This window comes from Schistocerca cancellata, chromosome 2 (assembly GCF_023864275.1).
Source record: "Schistocerca cancellata isolate TAMUIC-IGC-003103 chromosome 2, iqSchCanc2.1, whole genome shotgun sequence".
Classification (NCBI taxonomy): Eukaryota; Metazoa; Arthropoda; class Insecta; order Orthoptera; family Acrididae; genus Schistocerca; species Schistocerca cancellata.
The window spans coordinates 908,506,389-908,533,314 of NC_064627.1; the positions used below are offsets into that span (position 1 = coordinate 908,506,389).

At 40.0% G+C, this 26,926-nt stretch overlaps 1 protein-coding gene across 1 annotated transcript in view; it reads right to left on the minus strand.

The window, feature by feature from the left end:
• LOC126162841 (cytochrome b5 reductase 4) overlaps positions 1–26,926 on the minus strand; it is a 305,369-nt gene that overhangs the window by 26,924 nt on the left and 251,519 nt on the right. Inside the window, exons 8-9 of the mRNA XM_049919604.1 lie at positions 11,645–11,734; positions 3,221–3,388 (exon numbers count right to left, since the gene is read on the minus strand). Coding sequence (XP_049775561.1) covers positions 3,221–3,388; positions 11,645–11,734 — 258 coding nt within the window. The remainder of the gene's footprint in view (positions 1–3,220; positions 3,389–11,644; positions 11,735–26,926) is intronic.

Consider the following 26,926-nt stretch of genomic DNA (forward strand, 5'->3'; position numbering starts at 1 on the left):
ACATGGATGCAGTTAGACAATGCAAAAATGTCTGAGGGAACAGAGGCTCTGGGAGCCAAGCAAATAAAGGTTGAAGAGAAGGACATAACTAGGTGCAATAGAGTTACTCCAGAGGATGCGGAGAAAATACAGCAAGAATGGGACAAGTGGCAGGTTGAGAATAGTCACCTGTATGGTCATCCACTAGTAAGTTATGATAGATCTGTTCAGATTATTGAGAGGTTAAAAAAGAGTAGTTCTTGCATAGAAGCAGAATGTAAGGAGGAAGAAGTAAACAGTGCGAGTTTAGTTGAAGTGCAAAGTACTAACATTGTGGAAATTAAGAAGAGTAAAACTATCAGCTCAAATATCTTGTGAAAATACACAGTCTGAATTAACTGTAGTGCCAGATAAAGTGAAAATTTGCTCTACTGAAGTAAATAAATGTGAGAGTGAATGAGTGATATTGATTTAGGTGCATTAGTATCTACCACATCGGGTGATAATGGGTATTGAGCAGAGAGAGTGGGGCCTGAGCTCGATGTATAAGGAAGTATATGGGCCAATGATTTTTGTGTTGTGCAGAATGGAACTGCTGATGGTAATTTTGTTGTAGACACTGCACAGGATGCACAGATGTACTTATTTCTAATGAACGCAAATTCAGTGCCACATGTGGTTGTGCCACATCTTCACAAGAGGATAGGAAGGGAGAAAAGGAAAAGGAAAAGGAAAAGTGCTTGTAAGGCTGATGAGTGGGTCAATAAAACTGAATCCTTTCAGAAATCTGTGCCCGATGATTGAGGGATCTTAAAGTTGATGATTCTTGCAACGTTATAGGTACTGAAGATAATAAAAAGAGTCATGAATTGTCCTTTCACAGTGCACCGTTAAACTCAAGGAAATGGATTCAGCCAAGAAAGACTGCTGCTGATGATACACCATCACAAGGCTGTCCCATCACAAAGGCAGGCTCAACTAAACTGCATACGAAATCATTAAGATTCAGTCCACAGGAGGAATTGTTGCAGGGTGCAGGGATGAGGAGAATCACTGCAAGAAGTAGTCATCTCCAACTAGCTTCAAAGTAAAAGAAATAAATGGAACTACTGACCAACATCTCGTTTGTAGTTTTGTTTGAGCATAGTTTCAAAGACGTGTTTCCTAAGGAAATGTTAGGGAATCTTGTGTTTCAAAGAGAAAGTTCCAGATGACATACCAAAGTAGCACATGAGAAAACATTTGCTAAACAAATAGGAATGCCAAGCACAAGTTACTGTGAAGAAACATTTGCAGTTGAATCATTGTTAAGAAATTTGTTCAGAAGAGAGAATCTCATAGTTGTATTTTAATAATATGTTGGGTAATGACTCAAAGTTACATTTAGATTAATATACAGCCACTGAACCATTCAGTTTATGCTACATTAGAATATGGAAAAATGGAGCATACTGTATTCTTCATGTCAACTTAAGAAGTGTGTTAAGATTCTTTTGTCCAAGACTGTGAAAGTGTCACAGACTGTGAACAGGTCACAATCCAGGCTCCAGATTTTTCAAAGGAGGGAGGAATGTGGTACAATTCATCGCTTCCCAGTTTCAACACCCCTGCTGCTCCAGTCTGCTATGAGTTCCGAAGTGGGAGTGCTGCCGTTAAAGATATACTAACTAACCAGCTCACATGTATACCCTCCAAAATCAGATTCTCACTCCAATGTTAGTCATATCCTGCAGCATCGAGGTTCATACATTACATCTACAACACTGATGTCTACGAGACAGAGACCACTTGCAGTGCAAGATGATGAAACCATCCACCATTCTCGTCGCTGACTTTGCTACCAGTACCACAGGTTCTTGCGTGAGCTGAGGTCTGCATACAGTCAACTTGATGCCACCACTCCATTGGGTCACCTGCTGGGTGACTAGCTGTGGTTGTTGGACACCTCCCTAGTGGGCCAGGAGTTCAAGCCTAGGTCGGCTGGTTGACCAGCTACCTTGTCACTGTAATCCAACCTACATTACTGATTGCTTTCACCCAGGATGCATGCTCGCCATCATCTTTGGTCACATCCAGCATCTCAGTTTGAACACCACCTATCTTGGCGCATTTTTGATGCAACCATGGAGCAACCGAGTCAAGATCATCTACCACTGTCTGTGTGGTGCTTGGGTCAGGAGTCCCCCACCACAAGGATGTCAGAAGTTGCAGCACCCTGCACCTGTTTGCCATGTGGGCAGAATACTGAAGCCAACATGTTGCACACTCACAACCACCTACGTCACACAGACCACTAACCATCTTCCCATCCCTACAACTCATATGAATAAAGAACTATTATAACCAAGGATGGTTTACTGATGGTTTGTCATATGATTTCTGTCAGCATCACAACTGTAGCCCACATCCAGATGGTAAGATAATGTTCCATCCTGATTTTTCATCAGCTGTTCCTGACCCCTGCTGCAGTATAATGTAGCCTCTCTTCTAGTCTTTTATATATATTATTCCTGCTGTCTATGAGTAGTAGTCCATTCAGACCATACTTTGTATAAACCAGACTGAATGTCCAAGAATATGATAAGCATGAAGTATTCTGTTTCTACAGGGGTCACCACAATCAATAGTCAAAATATAGTTTTATTTTAGATTCTTTCTTGATAGCTGTTCCTTGTGTTAATGTATTTTGTCAGTCTGTTAGTCATACTTGTTTGGATGGTCTTTCAGGTGGTGTCAATGAGAGGTAGTTCTTTATCCCTGTAGTTTCAATCCATTATACTTTTTTTCTCTCTTCCTCTAAACATACACCCCCCTCCCATTTCTCTCTCTGACCAATTTCAGTTTTTATTTATTTATTTATTTATTTATTCCCATATATTTTTCTTTTTGCTAGTTGGTAATTTGATGAGCTTTTTGTGTCAAATATTGTAAACATACGTTTTTGAATTCAATTTTAAATGCATAACAAGATATTTAAATATTTCTTTTTTGTACTGCATCAAAGCAATTCTAGTCACATTTAGTACACCACACCAAAATGTCATAATATAATTTGTATGTACAACATAATGAGGACTTCCCACAAGCAGACATCTTTTAGGATCCGCTGTTTCACTTTTAACATTACACAGACCAAAAAAAAAAAAAATCTTCTAATACAGCCAGTGAATCAAAATCTAGCCTGTTTTCTGCAACACAATGTTCATAGTACATCTATCCTAAAGAGGTAATTAAAACTTACTGTTCTGTTAATCTGGTAAAAGCTGTTGGTCCACATACACAGACATAGTAACTGCCAGAATCATTGCCTGTCACGGGCAAGAAATTCTGAAGTAATTCAAGATCTACTCGACCTCGTTGACCATTCCACCCAGCTTCTGCCTCTGACAAGACATTAATGATTGTGAACCTACAAATAAAATAAATTATTTATGTTCAATATGACACTAAACAAATACTTCATAACACAGCAGAAACAGCATATGTAGACAAACAGGCAAAGCAGGTGGGACACAGGTTACATGCCAAGGAGGGGTTGAGTTGGTGCTGGTGGATGTGGGGGTGTGCAGGAGGGTGGCAGGGTGCAAGTTGGAGGTGAGGTGGGTGGTGGTGGTGGAGGAGGAGGAGGAGGAGGAGTGCATGAAAAAATTAAAAGACGCCCTTGAAAATTTGTAAGCTAGCAATAAGAAAGACAATGCCTAGAAGGCAATGGTGTATTCAGACAGAAGAATTGGAAAGGAGAGGAAAAGGAAGAGAATTTATACACTGTGCAACACAACTGAAGGATCACTTTTTTGAAACACCATAATCATCTCCCATTGCAAAGCATACATTTGAAATTTAGCTCAAAGGTGGTAACAACTTTCCTCGGTAATGATGCAAAAGCATGGCACCCTGTGATGTTGCCTTCTGGCATGGTGACGTTTTTAATGCCAAGTTGTCAATACATGCAAGAAATAGGCCAGAGCTCAGAAGTTTAAGGTGGGTTAATGATGTCACATTGACACCAAATTTCTCCACCATTCTGACCAATGTCACCATGGACATGTCACAGGATGAGAAGGTCATCCAGACCCCCTTTTACCCACATTTCACCACTTCTCTTGATGCCTTCAGAGTGGAGGTCATGACCACGAAAGCCCACCATTAAAAGAACATGGTTTTCTTAGGGGCAGCAGAGGAAAAAATTTCAGTCACACCATCACTCGGCATCAACACGGAAAGACCTTAGTGATCGGGATAAAAGGCATCAATGCACCAACATCTTCCTTTGGGGTGTTCATTCCCACATATTTCAGTTTCAAAAACAACAGTTTGCAGTGCTGTGAGCAACTGACAGCCTTCAGACAATTCAACCCTTCTCAGAGGTCATTGTGGGCCAGCAACCCCATGGAACATGATTGCACCCCTCTCAAGTGCTGTGCCACCACAATTTTTGCTCTCGTGTATAGTGTGGAGCTACTACAGACTTTTAAAAACCATTTGACAAAATTTGAACATGGTTAGAAGCAACAAAGTGCACTTATGCTTTTTCAGATCTCCTGTTTCATGAGCTCCTGTAGCATGATCATGAAGGAGTGTGCCATTAACAAATGCGCGAATAAAATGGCGATCGATCTCTCTAAGATACCCTAGTTGGTAAAGCCCTTAGTGCTACCCGCCGCTCTCTGTTAAGCACTATAAGAATGTACCTGAGTAGAGACATCCTGTGATGAAGTCCTAGGTGCTTGTAGACTGACAACCCCTTTGACAACTCTCTGAATCTGGAAGCCTATTAGTAGGCATAACAGCAGTAACATAACCTGCCTGCAGATGATTAGGACACTCATCACAGATTGTGCCTCTGCAAGTACATTTTCAAGATGCTCAACAAAGATGAGCAGGTGTCAATGAGGGTGTTTCATTACTGGAGTGTCTTAGAGGGACCCTTGGCATTTCATTCACATGTGTCAATGTCACACTCTTCTGTGATTGTACCACTGGAGGGGATTTTAAAAAAAAAAAAAACACACAACAACATGAGCACCCTTTGCTGCTTTGGGCCACATTCAGATTTCATTGAATGGTTCTGAATAAACTCTAGTGGTCCCACACAGTACACCAGAGCAAAAATTGTGCATGCACAGCATGCGCTGTTGTGTGATCACATTCTATGGGTTTGCTGGCCTAAGATGTCCTTAGAGAAGGGGTGAATCATCTGAAAGGTGTCAGCAATGTCAAAAGTTGCCAAGAATGTCACCCTGTTGCAAACTGTCTTTTTGTTAGTGAAATGTGTGGGAATCACTGCCCCAATGGAAGGGTTGGTTTCATTGACACCTTTTATGCCATCCCCTAAGACCTTTAGTGTCAAACCTGAGAGGCGGTGTGTCTGAAATGTTTTCCTTGGCCACTCATAAGAAAGACGCATTCCCTCAATACCAGGTGTCGTGGTTCCAACCTCTGTCATAGAAGCATCAAAATAAGGGGTGAAATCTGGGTAAGAGGCAGTGCACAGTGGTGTTGAGCAGAAGTGTGGTGAAATTTAGTGCCAATATGACATCATTAACCCCCCTCACATCTCACATGAACTTATGAGCTCTGCCCTTTTTTTTTGCGTGTTGACACCTTGTTGTTTGAAGCGTTGCTGTGTCCAAGGCTGACATCACAGCAGGCCACACTTTTGCACTGTTACAGAGGAAAGTTTTACACACCTTTGTATCAAATTTCAAAATTATGCATTGCAATGGGAGACAATTATGGAGTTTCAAGAAAGTGGTCCATCAACTGTGTTGTGCAGTGTACTTTGGAACAATTTCATGTACAAGTAAATCCATACCACCAAAATGGCATTTGAATGCCTATTGCTCAATCTCTGAAGCATTAAGGAGCATTGCAGGAATATCAGATCATTATCATACACAAGGACCTGCAGTTTAATTCCTGCATTACAAGAACCATACTGTATTACGTTGCACCAATAGAAGCTCTGGTATTTGGAAGTAAGTCAAAGACATACGTTTCTGAAATACAATACAAAAGGAAAGCTGTTAAATATTATAACATACTTATAAGAATTACACTATAACCACTGTGAAAGAAATTTACTTCATTTTATATTACTTATTGTGCAGATGCTCTTTAATGTAGTACTAATAGTTTTAATAGTAGTAGTAGTAATCAAAAGTAGTTCTTCAATGCATTCTTATACACAATATTTCCCACAAGATACAAAACAAACTCTGGCAAACTGCTGAAAACAACCGTACTCATACAATTAACTTCTTTCTAAATTAATGTTAAAATCATTAAGCAGATATTGGTTTTAATTCTCATATTGCAATTACCATTTGTAATTATTTTTGAGAGAAAGTTACTGTTGGTAACAACGAAGTACATGAAGCAGTGTTCAAAATTAAACAGTGGTAATAGCACCACAGTGCTCTAAGATATTTTTGGACGGTGTTCAAAAACTAATACCAGATAAGCAAACCTGACAAAAATTTAGTCACTCCCACGAGACATAATACTGAAACTGTCTAACACTGCTGCTCTGTTCAGCAGTGACAAGGGTCCTCAGGTTTCTTGAGGAATGTCATACCTAGCTGAAGCAACAAAATTACCGTCCAATACCCCTGACATCGATTTGATGTTGAATCTTGTTAGAACATATCCTGAGCTCAAACATAATGAGGTACCTTGAACAGAATGACCACATCAATACTAACCAGCATGGATTTCAAAAACATTGATCATGTTAAACTCAACTTGCACTTTTCTCACATGACATACTAAATGCTTTGGATCAAGGCAATCAGATGATGCTGTATTTCTTAAGTTCTGGAGAGGAAAAAAAACCTGACTCAGTACCACACTCCATAATATGGGATACCAAATTAAATTTGTGACTGGATTGAGGACTTTTTGGTAGGGAGGACGTAACTTGTTATCTTGGATGGAGAATCATTGTCAGATGTGTAAGTAACTACGGGTGTGTCCCATGGAAGTGTGTTGGAACCCTTGCTGTTCATATTGTATATTAATGACCTTGCAGACAATATTAATAATAAAATCAGGCTTTTTGCAGATGAGGCAGTTATCTATAATGAAGCACTATCTGAAAGGAGCCCCATAAATATTCAGTCAGATCTTGATAAGATTTCAAAGTGTTGCAAAGATTGACAACTCGCTTTAAATGATCCGAAATGTAAACTTTTCGCTTTACAAAATTAAAAAATGTTGTAATCAGTCAACTCGTACAGCACTTGGGTGAAACATTTTGAGGGATATGAAATGGAATGATCACATAGATTCAGACATGGGTAAAGCAGGTGGTAGACTTCGGTTTATTGGTAGAATAATAGGGAGGTGCAATCAATCGACAATGGAGACTGCTTATAAATCACTCATGCAAACAGTTCTAGAATATTGTTCAAGTGTGTGGGACCCATACAAGGTGGACCTAACAAGGGATATTAAACTTATACAGAGAAGGACAGCATGAATGGCCACAGGTTTGTTTAATCTGTGGGAGAGTCACAGAGGTACTGAAGGGACTGACTCTTGTAGATAGATCTAATCTATCCCAATGAAGTCTATTAACAAAGTTTCACATTTCACCCACTACTCCGAATAGCCCCAGATATTTCATACTGGATTCATGATTGGGTGACCTGGTGGTTAGCCCGAGGTACAATACGGTTACAAAGTATTAATAAAACCAGGAATATATGTGTGCAGCATCGAAAACATGATTGCTGTCCTCTTACAAGATGAATGTGTCCACAACCTACACATCATGAACACACACACGAAATGGAAACACTTGGCCACCAACCCTCACCTCCACAGTCAAGGTCGCGAACAAAGTTTGTCCAGTGGTGCTCGACTTGTGGGTAAGCCAGTTAAAATCCTGGAGAGAGAAAACATTTTCAATACCTGTATTTGGTCAGGAAGGGCAGGAGAGGTGGTGGTGTGAAGTTTCTGATCACCAGACTATGGGCCAACATTCCGGTTTCAATACCACACCTCTCCGCAGTGTCTCATGAAGTGAGGGCACATGATAATTTATTTCTATTTCATTTACATGTCAAGTTCCAAGGACCAAATTTAGGCAAGGTCATAGAACATGACAACACATGAAATCACAACGTTAAAGAAATGACAGATAAAAATAAAATGTTTATGAAGCCAAAAAAAGTCAAGCCATAAGTTTAAGTAAATGCAGTCAACAATACAACATAAGAATCAGCTTAATTTTTCAAAGAACTCCTCGACAGAATAGAAGGAGTGGCCCATGAGGAAACTCTTCACTTTCTATTTGAAAGCATGTGGATTACTGCTAAGATTTTTGAATTCTTGTGGTAGCTTATTAAAAATGGATGCAGCAATATACTGCACACCTTTCTGCACAAGATTTAAGGAAGTCTGATCCAGTTGCCACGTATTGAGTGAAAGCTGCTTATTCTTGGAAATAAGCTGATATTGTCAACAACAAATGACAGTAAAGAATATATATATATTGAGGGGCCAATGTCAAAATACCCAGACTAGTGAACAGGGGTTGACAAGAGGTTAGCAAACTTACACCACGTATTGCCTGAACCACCCGTTTCTGAGCCAAAAATATCCTTTCAGAATGGCCAGAGTTACCCCAAAATATAATCCCATATGACACAAGCGAATGAAAATAAGCAATGTAGACTAATTTTTCTGTCGAACGATTCATTTCTTCAGATACCGTCCAAATAGTAAAAATGGCATCATTAAGTCTCTGAACAAGATCCTGAACTTGGGCTTTCCATGACAGAACACCTAGAAATTTGAACTGTTAAGTTTCACTAACCATAAGCCCATTTTCTGAAATTAAAACATTGGATTTTGTTGAACTGTGTGTTAGAAACTGTAAAAACTGAGTCTTACTGTGATGCAGCATTAGTTTATTTCCTACAAGCCATGAACTTATGTCATGAACTGCACTATTTCAAACCAAGTGAATGTTGCACAGAACATCCTTTACTACCAAGCTAATGTCATCATCAAACAGAAACATTTTAGAGTTACTGTTGATGGTAATCCGTCCGTTGGGTGGGACATTAAACCTGGTGGTGCCCTTGGTGCTATTCGCAAGAGTAGGCTGTGCGCTGGCACCTAGTTTCCCCCTCTCCCTTCTATTATCATAAAATCAACATATCTCTCTCTCTCTCTCTCTCTCTCTCTCTCTCTCTCACACACACACACACACACACACACACACACACACACACACAAAGTGTTCTTGTCCCACTCCTTCCCTAAATGGAGAAACAGCCTTGTCTGGAGTGGGTGGTGGGAAAATGGAAGGAGTCAAGAGGGGGAAGAATCTTTTCTTTATTTTTTATAGGTGGGAGGAGGGGCAGTTACTAAAGATCCACCAGAGCTTCCTCTCTCCAACTAAACAGAAAAGTCACAGTAATCAATCTGACCTCAAAAACCCTCAGTCCCACAAAAATTAAGGTAATTACTGACTAGCTACTCCATATCTCTTTAAGTCTTATTTTTATGTATACCAACTTATTAGGAAAGGATTGATTGCTACTTACCATAAAGATGACCAATTGAGTTGCAGATAGGCACTATGAAAAGACTTTTACATGTTATAGCTTTTAGCGAAAGCTTTCTTTAGCAAAGGAAAACACGCGCGTGCCCCACACACACGCGCGCGCACGCGCACACACACACACACACACACACACACACACACACACACAACAGCATTTTTTTTTTTTTTTTACTGGTATGACTACCAACCAGCTGTCCACCTGGGTGAACGGCCACTGTCAAACTGTGGCCAAGAGCACTGCAGACCACTCTGTGTGCTTAACATAGCATGCTTGATTTCAATGGCTGCTTCACAACCTGGGCGGTCTGGCTCCTCTTCTCCACTACCTGCTTTTCTGAACTGTGCAGATGGGAGTCATCACTCATCTGCTCCCTACCCATACCCTGATATCCCTCCATTCCCCTGTACCACTCTAGATTTCTATTCACAAGACAGTCACAGTCCAGTCACAGCTGAAGCTGGCTGCGATGTGTTATCACTTAGTCAGAGCCGCCGCTGGCTGCGATCATGTGTGCATGAAGTGTTATCACTTGTGTGTACATATGAGTGTGTGTTCTTTGCTGGAGAAGGCTTTGGTTGAAAGTTATTAAGTGTAACAGTCTTTTAGTTGCACTTGTCTGCAACTCAAAGGTTATTTTTATGGTGAGTAGCAAACTATACTTTTCCTAATATTGTTGGTATTCCAACCTGGAGTTTCCATTGTTTGATTTTGCCTAATAGCTTGTAGTGTTATTTTGTAGGTACTCCTCTTCTAACTGATTAAGGCCATTAAATTTTGCAAATGGGTTATTATTAGGGATGTGTGTGAATGCTATCAGTATGTTGCAGGACAAATGCGAAAAGTATAAAACACTGTGAACACTGTGAGATATCACTTCTCTGGCAGACAGAAATTAGTAAGCAGAAATTACACATTAACTTGTATTTTACTACCCATTTTCTTCAATTGTTTTTAAAGTAATTTGTCATAAATTTGTTGCCGAGAGAATCACAATGAACAGACAGTGCAAACAAAGTGTAAAGGAACTCTACAGTTTCTCGCATGTAGCATCTCAGAAAAGAGAAGTTACTGAAGAACAGCTGGTTCATGAAAAAGTCTACATAAGGTGCAATGCATGTGATACAGCTTTTTAGATTGAATTTTTAAGTTTTTATTGAACTACTTATCAATTTTTGAAATACGTACATAAAAAACAATCTCCAAATTCTATGCACTTTATCATCAAAAAATTATGTAAGATGCGTACTTGGGGCTTACACCATGTATTTGAACACTTGAAAGAGAATGAACTACAAAGACTTGACAAAAAAGCTATATGCTAGACAGGCTCTTGAAATCTGGAACCCTGGTTTCTTAGATTAGCAACAACACTCATTTAGCTATAAAAATAGTTCTTTGTTTTAGTGTCATGATTCTTATCTCATTACATAACAAGCACATGGTGTTCTTTTATTGACACACATCCTAGTAACTTACTATCATTTTGCACTTATGTATCAGTCTTGTAACATTCATACTTTTTAAAAAAGTAAAAGAAGACAAAAATGAAGCTAGAATGAGATTTTCACCCTGCAGCAGAGAGTGCGCTGATTGAAACTTCCTGTCAGACTAAAACTGTGTGCTGGACCGAGACTCGAACTCGGGACCTTTGCCTTTCACGGGCAAATGCTCTACCATCTGAACTACCCATGCACGGCTCATGCCCCATCCTCACAGTTTGGAAGGTAGAAGACGGGGTACTGGCAGAAATAAAGCTTTGAGGACGGGGCACGAGTCGTGGATGGTAGAGCACTTGCCCACGAAAGGCAAAGGTCCTGAGTTCGAGTCTCGGTCCAGCACACAGTTTTAATCTGACAAATGAAGCTCCCTCATACTGCCCCTTTCATTAGGTATTTCGCGTCATACTGTTTATAATCAAACAGCAGCCACATCACAAAGCCGTGTCTACTACATGATAGGTTTGAAAGGATTAATGCCAATTCACTGTGAATGAATGTTACATCTAATGAAATACCAAACAGGTTTCTTAAAGTCAGTGATGTAAGATTAGTAAAATGAATAATTTAAATATGTAAGTAATTACACACCTGTTATTTTCTTTCTGTAAAGTATCCAATTGTTCTCTCCATAATATATCTCTCTCCTTGCAATTGAAGAACATCATGTTAACTTGCTGGCTGCAACAATTAAAAATTCATTAGGATTTTTTCAATACTGAATTTGATGAACAAAATTTTACAACATATGCCAAATCCATGTTACAATAAACTTGTTTTGGTCCAGGATGTCATCAACATTGTGGTCATGAAGTACTCGGTTAAGCTCAATATGCACAAAAAATGTACCATAGGAAGTATTACAGCTAGTATTATGACAACAAATTCTGTAGATTTGTCTACCAATCAAACTATCACTTTACAACACGACATAACTATGGCTACGCTACAGATCAGTCTTCACCACAACCTTTATTCCAAAAAAGAATACAGAAGCAAAGTAAATATTGCCTGTGCTCTTTTCTATCTCTGTCTATTCACTGCAATGTCACACACCACATGTTAAAGGTCATAGCCTAAGTCTGGTGTTTATAAGTTCAACCCGTCCCATTTTCTTGTGAAATACAGAAGGACAAGAATGCTATAAAATCATGAATTATTTTGAGAATCATTTACAGACCTCAAGTATACACACACATTACTAAAATTTCATAGAAATAAGAAGAATTAAAGAGGAAACAGCAAACCTTAGGTTTTAATCACTGGGGCCACTTCAATTTGACTGCCAAACTGTTATGTTATTTTCAGCACTGATTAAACTATCTGAGTTTGTATGCAAATTGCAACTGAAACCACACTGCGAGCAGTAGCATCAGTGCATGATGGAAGCAGTAACTGGGTGGGGGAAAGGAGGAGGCTGGGGAGGGGAGGGACAGTATGATGGGGATGGCGGACAGCAAAATGCTGCAGGTTGAGCAGCGAACAGGGGAGAGGTGGGGAGGGTGGGGTTGGGGAGGGTGGGGGGGGGCAGCAGAAAAGGAGACACATAGAGAGGAAACTAAAAAATGTCCCCCCCACCACCTCTGCCCTGCCCGCCGCCCAACCTGCAGCACTTCACTGTCCACCATCCCCAACATACTATCCCTCCCCCTCCTCATGCCCGCCGCCTCCTTTCCCCCACCCAGTCGCCATTCCCAATAAGCACCTTTGCTCTTGCTCCCAGTGTGGTTTCAGTTGCCTGACTCCGATATATGGTGAGTAGCGACTTTCCTTCTCATAATATTGTTACATTCCATCCTGGATTTTCCATTATTATAAATCAGAACGTTATCCTTACAGAAGGAGCCTAATTAGTAAGATGAGATGATGTTTCACATGCACTAGGGCAGAAATATACAGTCCTTTATATAATTAAGAAACCAAACCCAAACAGAACTCAAAAAGAAAACCTTAAAATTATCAGACCACAAGTTACACATTACATTATAAGCAAAACACATTTACAGGAACGAAGTATTTACATTTTGGTGGAAGTGACAGTGGTAATTATTTCACAAACATGCAATTTTTCCACATGATGGAAAACTTTCTGGGATAACTCCACGATTATCTTGTGACATTTGAGAAAAATTCTTATATCTGAAGTAAACAAAAACAATTTCTACTTAAACACTGTAATATGCTTTAACTGCAAAGACTAATAAAAATTAACAACTGCATAATGAAGTAATAACAAATAAATCAATACATCAGTGATAAAATCTTATAGTAAGATAGATGCCATGTTAATAGAGTTCACAATATGTGTTTTCCATAGAGCACTCCACAGCATGCAATTACATGAAGAATAAATGACAGTATAAGCTGCACACACATATTGTATTCTCCACCTGGTAGTGTATTCCTCTTACATAAAATAATATGACTGTAGAACAATGAGTATCCCTTCAGTTCAGATCCTCTGACAAGGGAAGCATAGATCCATTTTGTACATCTTCTACACAATTGCAGTACATACTTGAACATAAAAAACGCTGCTCTAGTACAATGTGTTTCTCAAGTACTTTTGCAAAATGTGGGTTCAAAATTTTATGAGCCTTTTCATACCTTAGGAAAGCAGCAGGAGTCAAGCAGCGAAGTTGGCCCAGCTGCTAAAGGTGGCAGACTAGAGGCCTACCCATACTGTGTTCTGAGTCTCATCTTTTTTTTCTAATCTACACCAAAACTTTCACTACTACAACAAAGCAGGTTTTTTTGGAAAGGAACAATCATGACAACAGCAGCAGCAACAGCAGCACCAGCAATGATGTACATACATAGTAAGAGAAACAGGTAGACTTGCCTAATATCATGTAGTGCCCCCACAAGCACACGGAAGTGCCACAACACAATGTGGCATGGACCCAACTAATGTCTGAAATAGTGCTGGAGGGAACTGACACCATGAATCCAGAAGGGCTGTCCATAAATCCATAAGAGCATGTTGCAAGGTATTCCAGATAAGCTCAATAATGTTCATGTCTGGGGAGTTTGGTGGACAGTGGAAGTGTTTAAAATCAGAAGTGTTTTCCTGGAGCCACTCTGTAGCAATTCTGGGCATTTGGGGTGTCGCACTGTCCTGCCTGAATTCCCCAAATCTGCCAGAAAGCATAATGGACATGAATGGATGCAGGTGATCAGATAGGATGCTTACGTATGTGTCACCTGTCAGAATCATATCTAGACATATCTGGGGTCCAATGTCACTCCAACTGCACACACCCCACATCATTACAGAGCCTCCACCATCTTGAACAGTCTCCTGCCGACATGTAGGGTCCATGGATTCATGAGGTTGTCTCCATACTCTTACACACCCATCCCAAAATACAATCTGAAACAAGAATCGTCTGACCAGGCAACATGTTTCCAGACATCAACAGTCTTGATGGGTCCATGTGAGGCATAAAGCTGTGTGTCATGCAGTCATCAAGAGTACATGAATGGGTCTTCGTCTCTGGAGGTCCTTATCAATGATGTTTCATTGAATGGTTCGCACACTAACACTTGTTCATCTACATCTACATCCATACTCCGCAATCCACCATACGGTGCGTGGCCGAGGGTACCTCGTACCACAACTAGCATCTTCTCTCCCTGTTCCACTCCCAAACAGAACGAGGGAAAAATGACTGCCGATATGCCTCTGTATGAGCCCTAATCTCTCTTATCTTATCTTTGTGGTCTTTCCGTGAAATGTAAGTTGGCGGCAGTAAAATTGTACTGCAGTCAGCCTCAAATGCTGGTTCTCTAAATTTCCTCAGTTGTGATTCACGAAAAGAACGCCTCCTTTCCTCTAGAGACTCCCACCCGAGTTCCTGAAGCATTTCCATAACACTCGCATGATGATCAAACCTACCAGTAACAAATCTAACAGCCCACCTCTGAATTGCTTCTATGTCCCCCTTAATCCGACCTGATAGGGATCCCAAATGCTCGAGCAGTACTCAAGAATAGGTCGTATTAGTATTTTATACGTGGTCTCCTTTACAGATGAACCACATCTTCCCAAAATTCTACCAATGAACCGAAGACGACTATATGCCTTCCCCACAACTGCCATTACATGCTTGTCCCATTCATATCGCTCTGCAATGTTACGCCCAAATATTTAATCGACGTGACTGTGTCAAGCGCTAAACTACTAATGGAGTATTCAAACATTACGGGATTCTTTTTCCTATTCCTCTGCATTAATTTACATTTATCTATATTTAGTGTTAGCTGCCATTCTTTACACCAATCACAAATCCTGTCCAAGCCAGCCCAGCTTTGAAATCTGCAGCAATATGCAGAAGGGTTGCACTTCTATCATGCTGAACAATTCTGTTCAGTCACCAATGGTCCCGTTCTTGCAGGACCTTTTCCCAGCCACAGCGATGTTGGAGATTTGATGTTTTACCAGATTCCTGACATTCACAGTACCCTCGTGAAATGGTCATACAGGAAAATCCCCTCTTCATCACCACCTCAGAGATGCTGTGTCCCATCACTTGTTTGCCAACTGTACCACCATGTTCAAACTTACTCAAATCTTATAAACTGCCACTGTTGCAGCAGTAACCGATATAACAACTGCACCAGTCACTTGCTGTCTTATGTAAGACTTGCCAACTGCAGAGCTGTATTGTGCCTTTTTACACATCTCTGTATTTGAATATACATGCCTACAACAGTTTCTTTGCCACTTCAGTGTATAACAATGAATCATGACACTGTTGTGTCTACCTTACAATGTATACTTTTATAACCCAGTCAAAAATTTCATGAAGTGATTACAGAATGCTCATATATTGTTGCAGCACTAGAGATAATTATCATGTCATGGACACTGAATGCTCTTCACTCCCTGGAACTGCAGTTAGCAGTTCCAGGTTCATAGCTATGTGTACATATATGTGGTCTGAGTCTACAATTATATCTCAACAGCTATTACTTAAAACTGTTATGTGGTGGGTTTTTCACTGTCATATTTAAAATCTAATGTGTGTGTTAGGAAGCGGCATTCATAAAACATGGTTAGCAAAAAGTCTGTACTATGTGCAATTAAAAAACTCATATATGCTCTTGGAGCAGTTGACAGATGTCTGCAATTCATCAAGTGTATAGCTTTGGGAAGCATTGCAACTATACAAAGCTTCTATTAACTAGGATAGATTCGTAAATCTTTGTAAGTAAAAACTTAACAATGTGCACCATTCCAACATTAACCTAGCGAGTTTTAGGGAAATTACTGAAAATCTTAAGCTGGATATACAGATGGGGACTTTAATCCCTCTTGCAGTAAAGCAGCATTTGCAATTTAGGTCCTGTAGCAGATATTGTAACTAACACTGTGTTACATCTAGTTTTCCCTTAAAGTGGAGTATGTATTATATACATTTATTATAAATTAATTCCTATTTTCTAGTTTGCCAACAACTATAATTTACCTCAAAAAGATTCAGGAAACTAGCAATTTTTACTACAGGTTTTTCTGTTGCCTTAACAGGAATCTTGTTTCACATATTTGATTCAGTTGTCAAACAGAATTAGTAATTTTGTAGCTCAACAGATTAAAAGATGATCAGCAGGCTCAGTTTAACATTATTTGTTCGCCGTCCTGTAATATATTGGTCCAGCCAAATGCAGCCCCACTGTGAATGCTATTCTTGAACACAGGATGAGCTGGTTGATGTTTCTAAGCAGCTAGAAATCACCCTGACTATCGTCAAACAATTGGCAGCTGTCGCAAATCTGTGTGCTGGAAGAGCTCCCGAGGGTCATGCACCAATGGCACTGGTACCAAAGGTACCTCAAGAACTCTTCTGTCGATCCTGTTTCCTCTGCAGGAATTAAGGGAGCTATCATTATTCATCCACCTGACTGCAAGTGGTATTTCAGTGGTAGATATAGGCATCCAATACAGGGTACACACAGACCAGGGAGGACTCACGATGTTTTACTGATACCCTTAACCAACAAGTTAAAGGTGCTGTCTTTCACTGAAACCAAAAATGATCCAGTGGGGCTAACTTCATCCATTTTGGAGAAACCTATTTTGTCCTGCGTCAAGGAGGTGGCACACAACAGGTTAGGGGTCTATTAATCATTGGCTGTGCAAACATATGGCAAATGATAGTTCCCCTTAGGGAAACAAAAGCAAGAGACAGGAAAAGACACCAGATGCACTCAATGTGTTTGCCTGGGGGCCTCATTCAACACATTATTGAGGCTATTCTGTCAACCACTGAGGGAACAGGATGCAACCAACTGCAAATCGTGGAACACAAAGGAACAAATGATGCCTGTCGTCTGGGATCTGAGGTCACACTTGGATCATTCTAGCAATTGGCAGAGAAGGTTGAGAAGACTAGCCTTACGCATGGAGTTTTAACAAAGCTCACAATTTGCAGCATTGTCCCCAGAATTGATCGTGGCCTCTAGGTCCTGAGTCAAGTGGAAGGACTGAACAGAGATTTTGAAGGTTCTGTGACAAGCTAGGTTGCAACTTCCTGGACTCGTGCCATAGGGTTGAGAACTGATGGTCCCCTTAAATGGGTCAGCTGTGCACTTCACATCAGAGGCTGTTACTCAGGTAGCTGACTGTGTATGGATTACACACAAGGGTTTTTTGGATTGGTGATTCTCCATCCAATCCATATAATGACAGCAGTAGGAAACTCACAAGTATCGGTGAAAGATCGAAAGAAGTGCCTCCCACCTGTGAGAGTATTAAAATCTTAGTGATTAACTGTTGAAGCATTTGCAACAAAGTGCCAGAGTTTGCAGTGCTCCTGAAAAGCAGTGATCTTCACATAACACTAGGTATAGAAAGCTGGTTGTAACCTGAAACTGATAGCAGCAAGATCTTTGGAGAGCATTTAATTGTAAATCAAAAGGATAGCCTAATGCGAAATCGAGGTGGTGTATTTGTCACAACTGATGAGAAACTCAAATTCTCTGAAATAGAAACTGAAGTTGCATGTGAGACTGACTGAGCATGACTCAGTTCATGGGTGGACATGAAATGGTAATTGGATCCTTTTATTGCCCACCAGACTCGTCTCATGTATCCAAAAACTTTACAGCAAACATCAGTTCTCTTGTATGGAAATTCCCCAATTATACTGTAATCACTGATGGAAACTTTAATCATTCAACAATTAATTGTGAAAACTACAGTTTTGTTAGTGGTTGTTGTGATAAGACAGCCTGTGAAACATAATTAAATGTCATCCCAAAACTACATAGAAAATATAGTTTGGAACCCCACTCATGATGGAAATATATTGGATCTAATGGCAAAAAATAGACCTGAACTCTTTGAGGATTTCCTCATTGAAAGTGGTATCAGTGGCCATGAGGAGGTTTTGGCAACAATGACTTCCAAAGTAGAACACACAACTAAAACAAACAGAAAGATATATATGTTCAGTACAATAATGACATATCTCAATGTGGAACTTGAAACGTTCAGCACAGGGCAAGAGCATGTAGAGGAACTATGGCTCAAATTTAAAAGAATAGTTGACCCCACACTGGATAGATACCTTTCCAGCAGAACACTGCTAACGGTCATTAGAGCCCGGTCTGTGACTTAGAAAAACGTAAAAAAACGAAAATGGAAACCAGCAGCAATGAAGGGTAGTAGAAATAATCCATACAAATATTGTCAAATGTACTTGACATCGATTTGTTGAAAAATTTTAGAAGATATTCTGAACCCAAACACAATGAGATAGCTTGAATAGAATTACCTCCTCCAGGGCAACCAGCATGGACTCCGAAAACAGCAGTTATTTGAAACCCAATTCACACTTTTCTCACATGAAATTCTAATAGTTTTGGATCAAGGCAGTTAGGTAGAAGAAGTATTTTTGATTTCTGAACAGCATTTGACTCAGTACCATACCTACACTTACTGTCAAAAGCGCTATCATTGGGGGTATACAGTGAAATTTGTGACTGGGATTGAGAACTATTTGATAGAGACAATGCAGCACGTTATCGTGGACGTAGAGGTAACTTCAGATGTAGAGGTAACTTACTTCAGATGTAGAGGTAACTCGAGATGTGCCCCTGGGAAGTGTTGGGACCCTTGCTGTTCATGTTGTATATTATCGACCTTGCAGACAATGCTAATAGTAACCTCAGACTTTTTGTAGATGATGCAATTACCTATGCTGAAGTACTGTCTGACAGAAGCTGCATAAATATTCAGTCAGATCTTGATAAGTTTTCAAAGTGGTGCAAAGACTGGCAACTGCGCACTTCATAAAATGAAAAAACACTGCATCCTTTGACTATAATATGAAAGAGTCACAGTTGGAATTGGCATATGCATAGAAATACCTGGGTATAACGCTTTGTAGGGATATGAAATGGAATGATCACATAGGCTCTGTTGTGGATAAAGCAGGTGGTAGACTTTGGTTTATTGGTGGAATACTGAGGAAATGCAATCAGCCTACAAAGGAGATTACTTACAAATAACCTGTGTGACCCATTATAGAATATTACTCAAGTGTGTAAGACTCGTACCAAATAGACTAACACGAGATACTGAGCATATACAGGGAAGGGCAGCATGAATGGTCACAGGTTTATTTGACCCATCAGAGAGTGTTACAGTGATGCTAAACAAAATGAACAGGCAGACTCTTGAAGATAGACAGAAACTATCCCGAGAAAGTCTACTAACAAAATTTTGAGAACCAGCTTTAAACGACGATTCCAAAAATACACTACGACTCCCTACTATCACTCATAAATAGATTGTGGGGACAGATTAAGAATCATTACAGCACAGAGGCATTCAAATAATCATTCCTCCAGTGCTCCATACATGAATGGAATGGAATGGGAAAAAACCCTAATAACTGGTACAATGTGCCGTATCCTCTGCCATACACTCTGTAGTGGTTTGCAGAGTATAGATGTAGTCTTTAGTCTTGGTTCCACTATGAAGCACAATGTCAGAACTTCTCTATGGTATCTTTGCCCTTCCTAGGGCCGAACTGACCACCATCTAACAAATCCTCAATTTTTCTGTAAGTCTTATGGTATGCCTCCAGATTCATAGATTCTACAAATCAACTCGAACTGTCGTTTGGTCGCCAATGACTACTTTAAAAATTCCAAATTAATGTTATCTATGCCTTCCATCTCACTCTTAAACCACAGTTAAATTTTTACTAATGCCCCCACCATGGACCATGGACCTTGCCGTTGGTGGGGAGGCCTGCTTGCCTCAGCAATACAGACAGCTGTACTGTAGGTGCAACCACAGTGGAGGGGTGTGTGTTGAGAGGCCAGACAAATGTGGTTCCCGAAGAGGGGCAGCAGCCTTTTCAATAGTTGCAGGGGCGACAGTCTGGATGATTCATTGATTTGGCCTTGTAACATTAACCAAAAGGCCTTGTTGTGCTGGTACTGAGAATGGCTGAAAGCAAGGGGAAATAAAGAGCTTTCATTTTTCCTGAGGGCATGAAGCTTTCTGTGTGGTTAAATGATGATGGTGTCCTCTTGGGTAAAATATTCCGGAGGTAAAATAGTCCCCCATTTGGATCTCTGAGCAGGGACTACTCAGGAGGACGTTGTTATCAGAAGAAACAAAACTGGCATTCTATGGATCAGAGCATGGAATGTCAGATCCCTTAATTAGTTAGGTAGTTTAGAAAATTTAAAAAGGTAAATAAATAGGTTAAAGTTAGATATAGCGGGAACTGGTGAAGTTCGGTGGCAGGAGGAAGAAGACTTCTGTTCAAAGGAATACAGGATTATAAATACAAAATCAAATAGGGGTAGTGCAGGAGTAGGTTTAGTAATGAATAAAAAAATAGGAGCACAGGTAAGCTACTACAAACAGCATAGTGAAGGCATTATTGTGGCCAAGAGAGACATGAAGCACAAGCCTAACACAGTAGTACAAGTTTATATGCCAACTAGCTCTGCAGATGACAAAGAGACTGATGAAATATATGATGAGATAAAAGAAATTATTCAGATAGTGAAGGGAGACGAAGAAAATTTAATAGTCATGGGGGACTGGAATACGATAGTAGGAAATGGAAGAGGCGGAAAAGAAGTAGGTGAATATGGAACGGGAGTACAGAATGAAAGAGGAAGCTGTCTGGTACAATTTTGCACAGTGCATAACTTAATCAGAGCTAACACTTGGTTTAAAAATCATGAAAGAAGGTTGTACACATGGAAGAGGCCTGGAGATACTGGAAGGTTTAAGGTAGATTGTATAATGGTAAGACCGGGATTTAGGAACCAGGTTTTAAATTGTAAGACATTTCCAGGGGCAGATGTGGACTCTGACCACAATCTATTGGTTATGAACTGTAGATCAAAACTAAAGAAACTACAAAAATGTAGGGATTTGAGGAGATGGGACTTGGATAAACTGGAAGAAACAGAGGTTGTAGAGAGTTTTAGAGAGAGCATTTGGGAACGACTGGCAGTAATGAGGGAAGGAAATACAGTGGAGGCGTAATGGATGGCTTTGAGAGATGAAGTAGTGAAGGCAGCAGAGGAGAAAATAGGTAAAAGGATGAGGGTTAGTAGAAATCCTTGGGTAACAGAAGAGATATTGAAATTAACTGATGAAAGGAGAAAATATAAAAATGCAGTAAATGAAGCAGGCAAAAAGAAATACGAATGTCTCAAAAATGAGATCAACAGGAACAACAAAATGGCTAAGCGGAGATGGCTGGAGGACAAATGTAAGGATGTAGAGGCATATATCACTAGGGGTAAGATAGATACTGCCTACAGGAAAATTAAAGAGACCTTTGGAGAAAAGAGAACCACTTGTATGAATATCAAGAGCTCAGATGGAAACCAGTTCTAAGCAGAGAGGTGAAAGGAGTATATAGTGTGTCTATACAAGGTCAATGTACTTGAGGGCAACATTACAGAAATGGAAGAGGATGTACATGAGGATGAAATAGGAGATACAATAGTGCATGAAGACAGAGCACTGAAAGACCTAAGTTGGAACAAGGCCCTGGGAGTAGACAACATTCCATTAGAGCTACTGATAACCTTGGGAGAGTCAGCCATGACAAACCTCTACAATCTGGTGAACAAGATGTATGAGACAGGTTAAAGACCCTCAGACTTCAGGAAGAATATAATAATTCCAATCCCAAAGAAAGCAGGTGTCAAAATTACCTAAGTATCAGTTTAATAAGTCACGACTGCAAAATACTAGCATGAATTCTTTACAGACAAATGGAAAAACTGGTAGAAGCCGAACTTGGGGAAGATCAGTTTGGATTCTGTAGAAATGTTGGAACGCGTGAGGCAATACTGACCCTACTACTCATCTTAGAAGATAGAGTAAGGAAAGGCAAACCTACATTTCTAGCATTTTTAGACTTAGGGAAAGCTTTTGACAAAGATGACTGGAATACTCTCTTTCAAATTCTGAAAGGTGGCAGGGGTCAAATACAGGGAGTGAAAGGCTATTTACAATTTGTACAGAAAGCAGATGGCAGTTATAAGAGTTGAGGGGCATGAAAGGGATGCACTGGCTGGGAAGGAAGTGAGACAGGATTGTAGTCTATCCTCGATGTTATTCGATCTGTATACTGAGCAAGCAGTAAAGGAAACAAAAGAAAGATTTGGAGTAGGAATTACAATACATGAAGAAGAAATAAAAACATTGAGGTTCGCTGATGACATTGTAATTCATCAGAGACAGCAAAGGACCTGGAAGAGAAGTTGAATGGAATGGACAGTATCTTGAAAGGAGGATGGAAGAAGAACATCAACAAAAGCAAAACGGGGATAATGGAATGTAGTGTAATTAAATCAGGTGATGCTGAGGGAAACAGATTAGGAAATGAGACACTTAAAGTAATGGATGTCTTTTGCTATTTGGGGAGCAAAATAACTGATGATGGTCAAAGTAGAGAGGATATAAAATGTAAACTGGCAATGACAAGGAAAGCATTTTTGAAGAAGAAAAATTTGTTAACATCGAGTATAGATTCAAGTGTCAGGCAGTAGCTTCTGAAAGTATTTTTATGGAGTGTAGCCATGTATGGAAGTGAAACATGGATGACAAATAGTTTAGACGAGAAGAGAATAGAAGCTTTTGAAATGTGGTACTACAGAAGAATGTTGAAGATTAGATGGGTAGACCACATAACTAATGAGGAGGTATTGAATAGGATTGGGGAGAAGAGAAGTTTGTGGCACAACTTGACCAGAAGAAGGGATCGGTTGGTAGGACATGTTCTGAGGCATCAAGGGATCACCAATTTAATATTGGAGGGCAGTGTGGACGGTAAAAATCATAGAGGGAGACCAAAAGATGAATACACTAAGATGATTCAGAAGGATGTAGGTTGTATTAGTTACTCGGAGATAAAGAAGCTTGCACTGGATGGAGTAGGATGGAGAGCTGCATCAAACCAGTCTCTGGAATGAAGACCGCAACAACACAACTGGATCCCCAACATTCACATCTGCACCCATATTTTATTTATTTATTTATTGTATGCCTTACAGATTTATATTTTAAAAGTAATACAATTACACTGGTATAAGACACAGTGAACTATATGAAATAAAATCTTCATAACTTCTAAATGGTATAGTAGGCCATGGGTCATGATGGAAATTAACGTGTGTAATATTATTTGGTTTAGCAACAAAGCGCAATTTCATTTGGATGGGTTCGTCAATAAGCAAAACTGGCACATTTGGGAGACTGAGAATCCACATTTCGTGATCGATAGGTCTCTTCACCGTCAACAGGTGACTGTGTGGTGTGCATTGCCCAGTCACAGAATAATTGGTGTGATATTCCTTGATGGTGCAGTAACTACTGAATGGTATGTGAAGGTTCTGGAAGATGATTTCATCCCCATTATCCAAAGTGACCCTGATTTTCATGCAAGACACCACTTGACCCCTTCGAAGCAGCAGAGTGTTTGATATCCTGGAGGAGCACTTTGAGGACTGCATTGTGGCTCTGGGTACCCCAGAGGCAAATGGCATGGGCATCCATTGGCGGCCATATTCTCCAGATCTGAACACATGCAAATCCTTTTCTGTGGGGCTATATTAAAGACAAGGTGTACAGCAATAACCCCAAAACCATAGCTGAGCTGAAAACAGCCATTCAAGACGTCATCAACAACATCAATGTTCCGGTGCTTCAGCAGGTCTTGCAGAATTTCTGCTATTCATCTGTGCCACATTGTCACTAAAGATGGCAGACATATAAAAGAATTTAAAATCCAAATATCTGTAATGATATTTACATGTTGAATAAAGTCTGTTGTAGTTTGTAACTAATTTACATTTTTTCATATAATTCAATGACTGTCAGCCTGTATGATAAAATGATATGAATCAGCATACGCAGATACATCTGTACACTGCAGTGACTGAAGTCATGGGTAGCAATATGCACATATACAGATGACAGTAGTACTGCTTACACAACAGCACTGCAATGGCAAAGCTGTTATTTGTATTCAGGTGATTCAGGTGAAAAGGGTTTCAATGCGATTCTGGCCGCGTGATGGGAACTAACACATTTTGAATGAGGAATGGTAGTTGGAGCTAGATGCATGGGACATTCCATTTCCAAAATCATCTGGGAATTCAATATTCTGAGACCCACAGCACCCAGATTGTACCAAGAATACTAAATTTCGGGAACTACCTCTCACCATGGACAATGCAGTGGCCAACAGCCTTCACTTAACAACTGGTTAGAGTAGATTATATTTACTTTCCCTCCAATGAATCCATAGTGAGGTGGTCCTCCAAGATTTAGAACGTGTCAGAAGAACAATCATACATGACAAATCCAGAATGAGATTTTCACTCTGCAGCGGAGTGTGTGCTGATATGAAACTTCCTGGCAGATTAAAACTGTTTGCCCAACTGAGACTCGAACTCGGGACCTTTGCCTTTCGCGGGCAAGTGCTCTACCATCCGAGCTACCGAAGCACGACTCACGCCCGGTACTCACAGCTTTACTTCTGCCAGTATCTCATCTCCTACCTTCCAAACTTTACAGAAGCTCTCCTGCGAACCTTGCAGAACTAGCACTCCTGAAAGAAAGGATATAACAGAGACATGGCTTAGCCACAGCCTGGGGTATGTTTCCAGAATGAGATTTTCACTCTGCAGCGAAGTGTGCGCTGATATGAAACTTCCTGGCAGATTAAAACTGTGCAGTGGTAGAGCACTTGCCCGTGAAAGGCAAAGGTCCCGAGTTCGAGTCTCAGTCGGGCACACAGTTTTAATCTGCCAGGAAGTTTCATACATGACAAATATTTACAATTAAAACAAATAAGCTAATGTACCTTCCACAGGTCCCTAGTGGAATGATTCTCTCTCTCTCTCTCTCTCTCTCTCTCTCTCTCTCACTGAGAAATTCATCAATGGATTAGAAGGAGTTGGCCACCAATAAATCCTTTAGGCTTGTCTTAAACTGAATTTAATTAGCAGTTGAGCTTTTCATGGCTGCTGGAAAATTATTGAAAATGTGTGTTTCTGAATAATGCACACCTTTTTGTACAAGACTAAGTGACTTTAAATCCTTGAGGAGATTATTCTTATTTCTAGTATTGCTGTTGCTTTGAAAAAGTGATATATTTTAATGACAAATTTCATTAAGGAATAAATATATTGGGAAGCAGTAGTTAGTATCCCTAGTTCCTTAAACAGGCCTCTGCAGGATGTTCTTGAGTTCACACCACATATAACACTTATTGAACATTTTTGTGCTCGGAAAACTTTAGCTTGGCTTGATGAATTACCCCAAAAAATAATCCCATATGACATTATGGAATGAAAGTAAGCATAGTATGCCAGCTATTTCATTTTTATATCCCCTACGTCTGACAGAATTTGCATTGCAAGTAGTGATTTGTTAAGACGCTTCAGCAGTTCTGTAGTGCGCTCCTCCCAGTTGAATTTATAATCAAGCTGTAATACCAAGAATTTAACACTGCCCACTTCTTCTACCTGCTTGTTAGGCACATACTCGTGGGACACCCCTTTCAGTTTCTGAACTGCATGTAGTGTGTTTTTCCCAAGTTTAGTGACGAAGAACTGGCTAGGAACCAGTGATTAATATCCACAAATATTTTATTAGCCAATCTTTCTAAGACTACAATTGATTTGCTTTTTATTGTAAGGTTTGTATCATTGGCAAACAAAACAAACATGGCATCTGGTAACGTCACTGATATACAAAAGAAAAAGTAGGGGTCCTAAGGCGGAACCTTGTGGGGACCCCACATGTAATTAGTTCCCAGTTAGATGATGCGTGATAGCTTAATACGTGTCTCTTTCCTAATAACACCCTTTGTTTCCTGCCAGAGATATAAGATTTGAACCATTCTGCAGCATTTCCTGCTACACCATAATACTCTAATTTACTTAAAAGTATATTGTGGTTTATACAGTCAAATGCCTTTGACAGATCACAAAATATACCAGGTGCCTGCAATTTTTTGTCTCATGAATTAAATAGCATTCTCAATGTTAGAACCCTTTAGAAATCCGAACTGCAACTTTGGCAGTATGTTATTTGTGATAAGATGGTTATAAAGCCGATTTTAAATTAATCAAACAATGGAAAATCCAGGATGGAATGTAACAATATTAGAGAAGGAAACTTGCTGCTCACCATATAGTGGAGATGCTGAGTCACAATAGGCACACCAAAAAGTTCACACAATTATAGCTTTCGTACATTAAGGCCTTTGTCAGCAACGCACACGCACACGCACACGCACGCATGCACGCACGCAAATGCAATTTGCACACACATCTGCAGTCTCAGACAGCTGAAACCAAAATGCGAGCAGC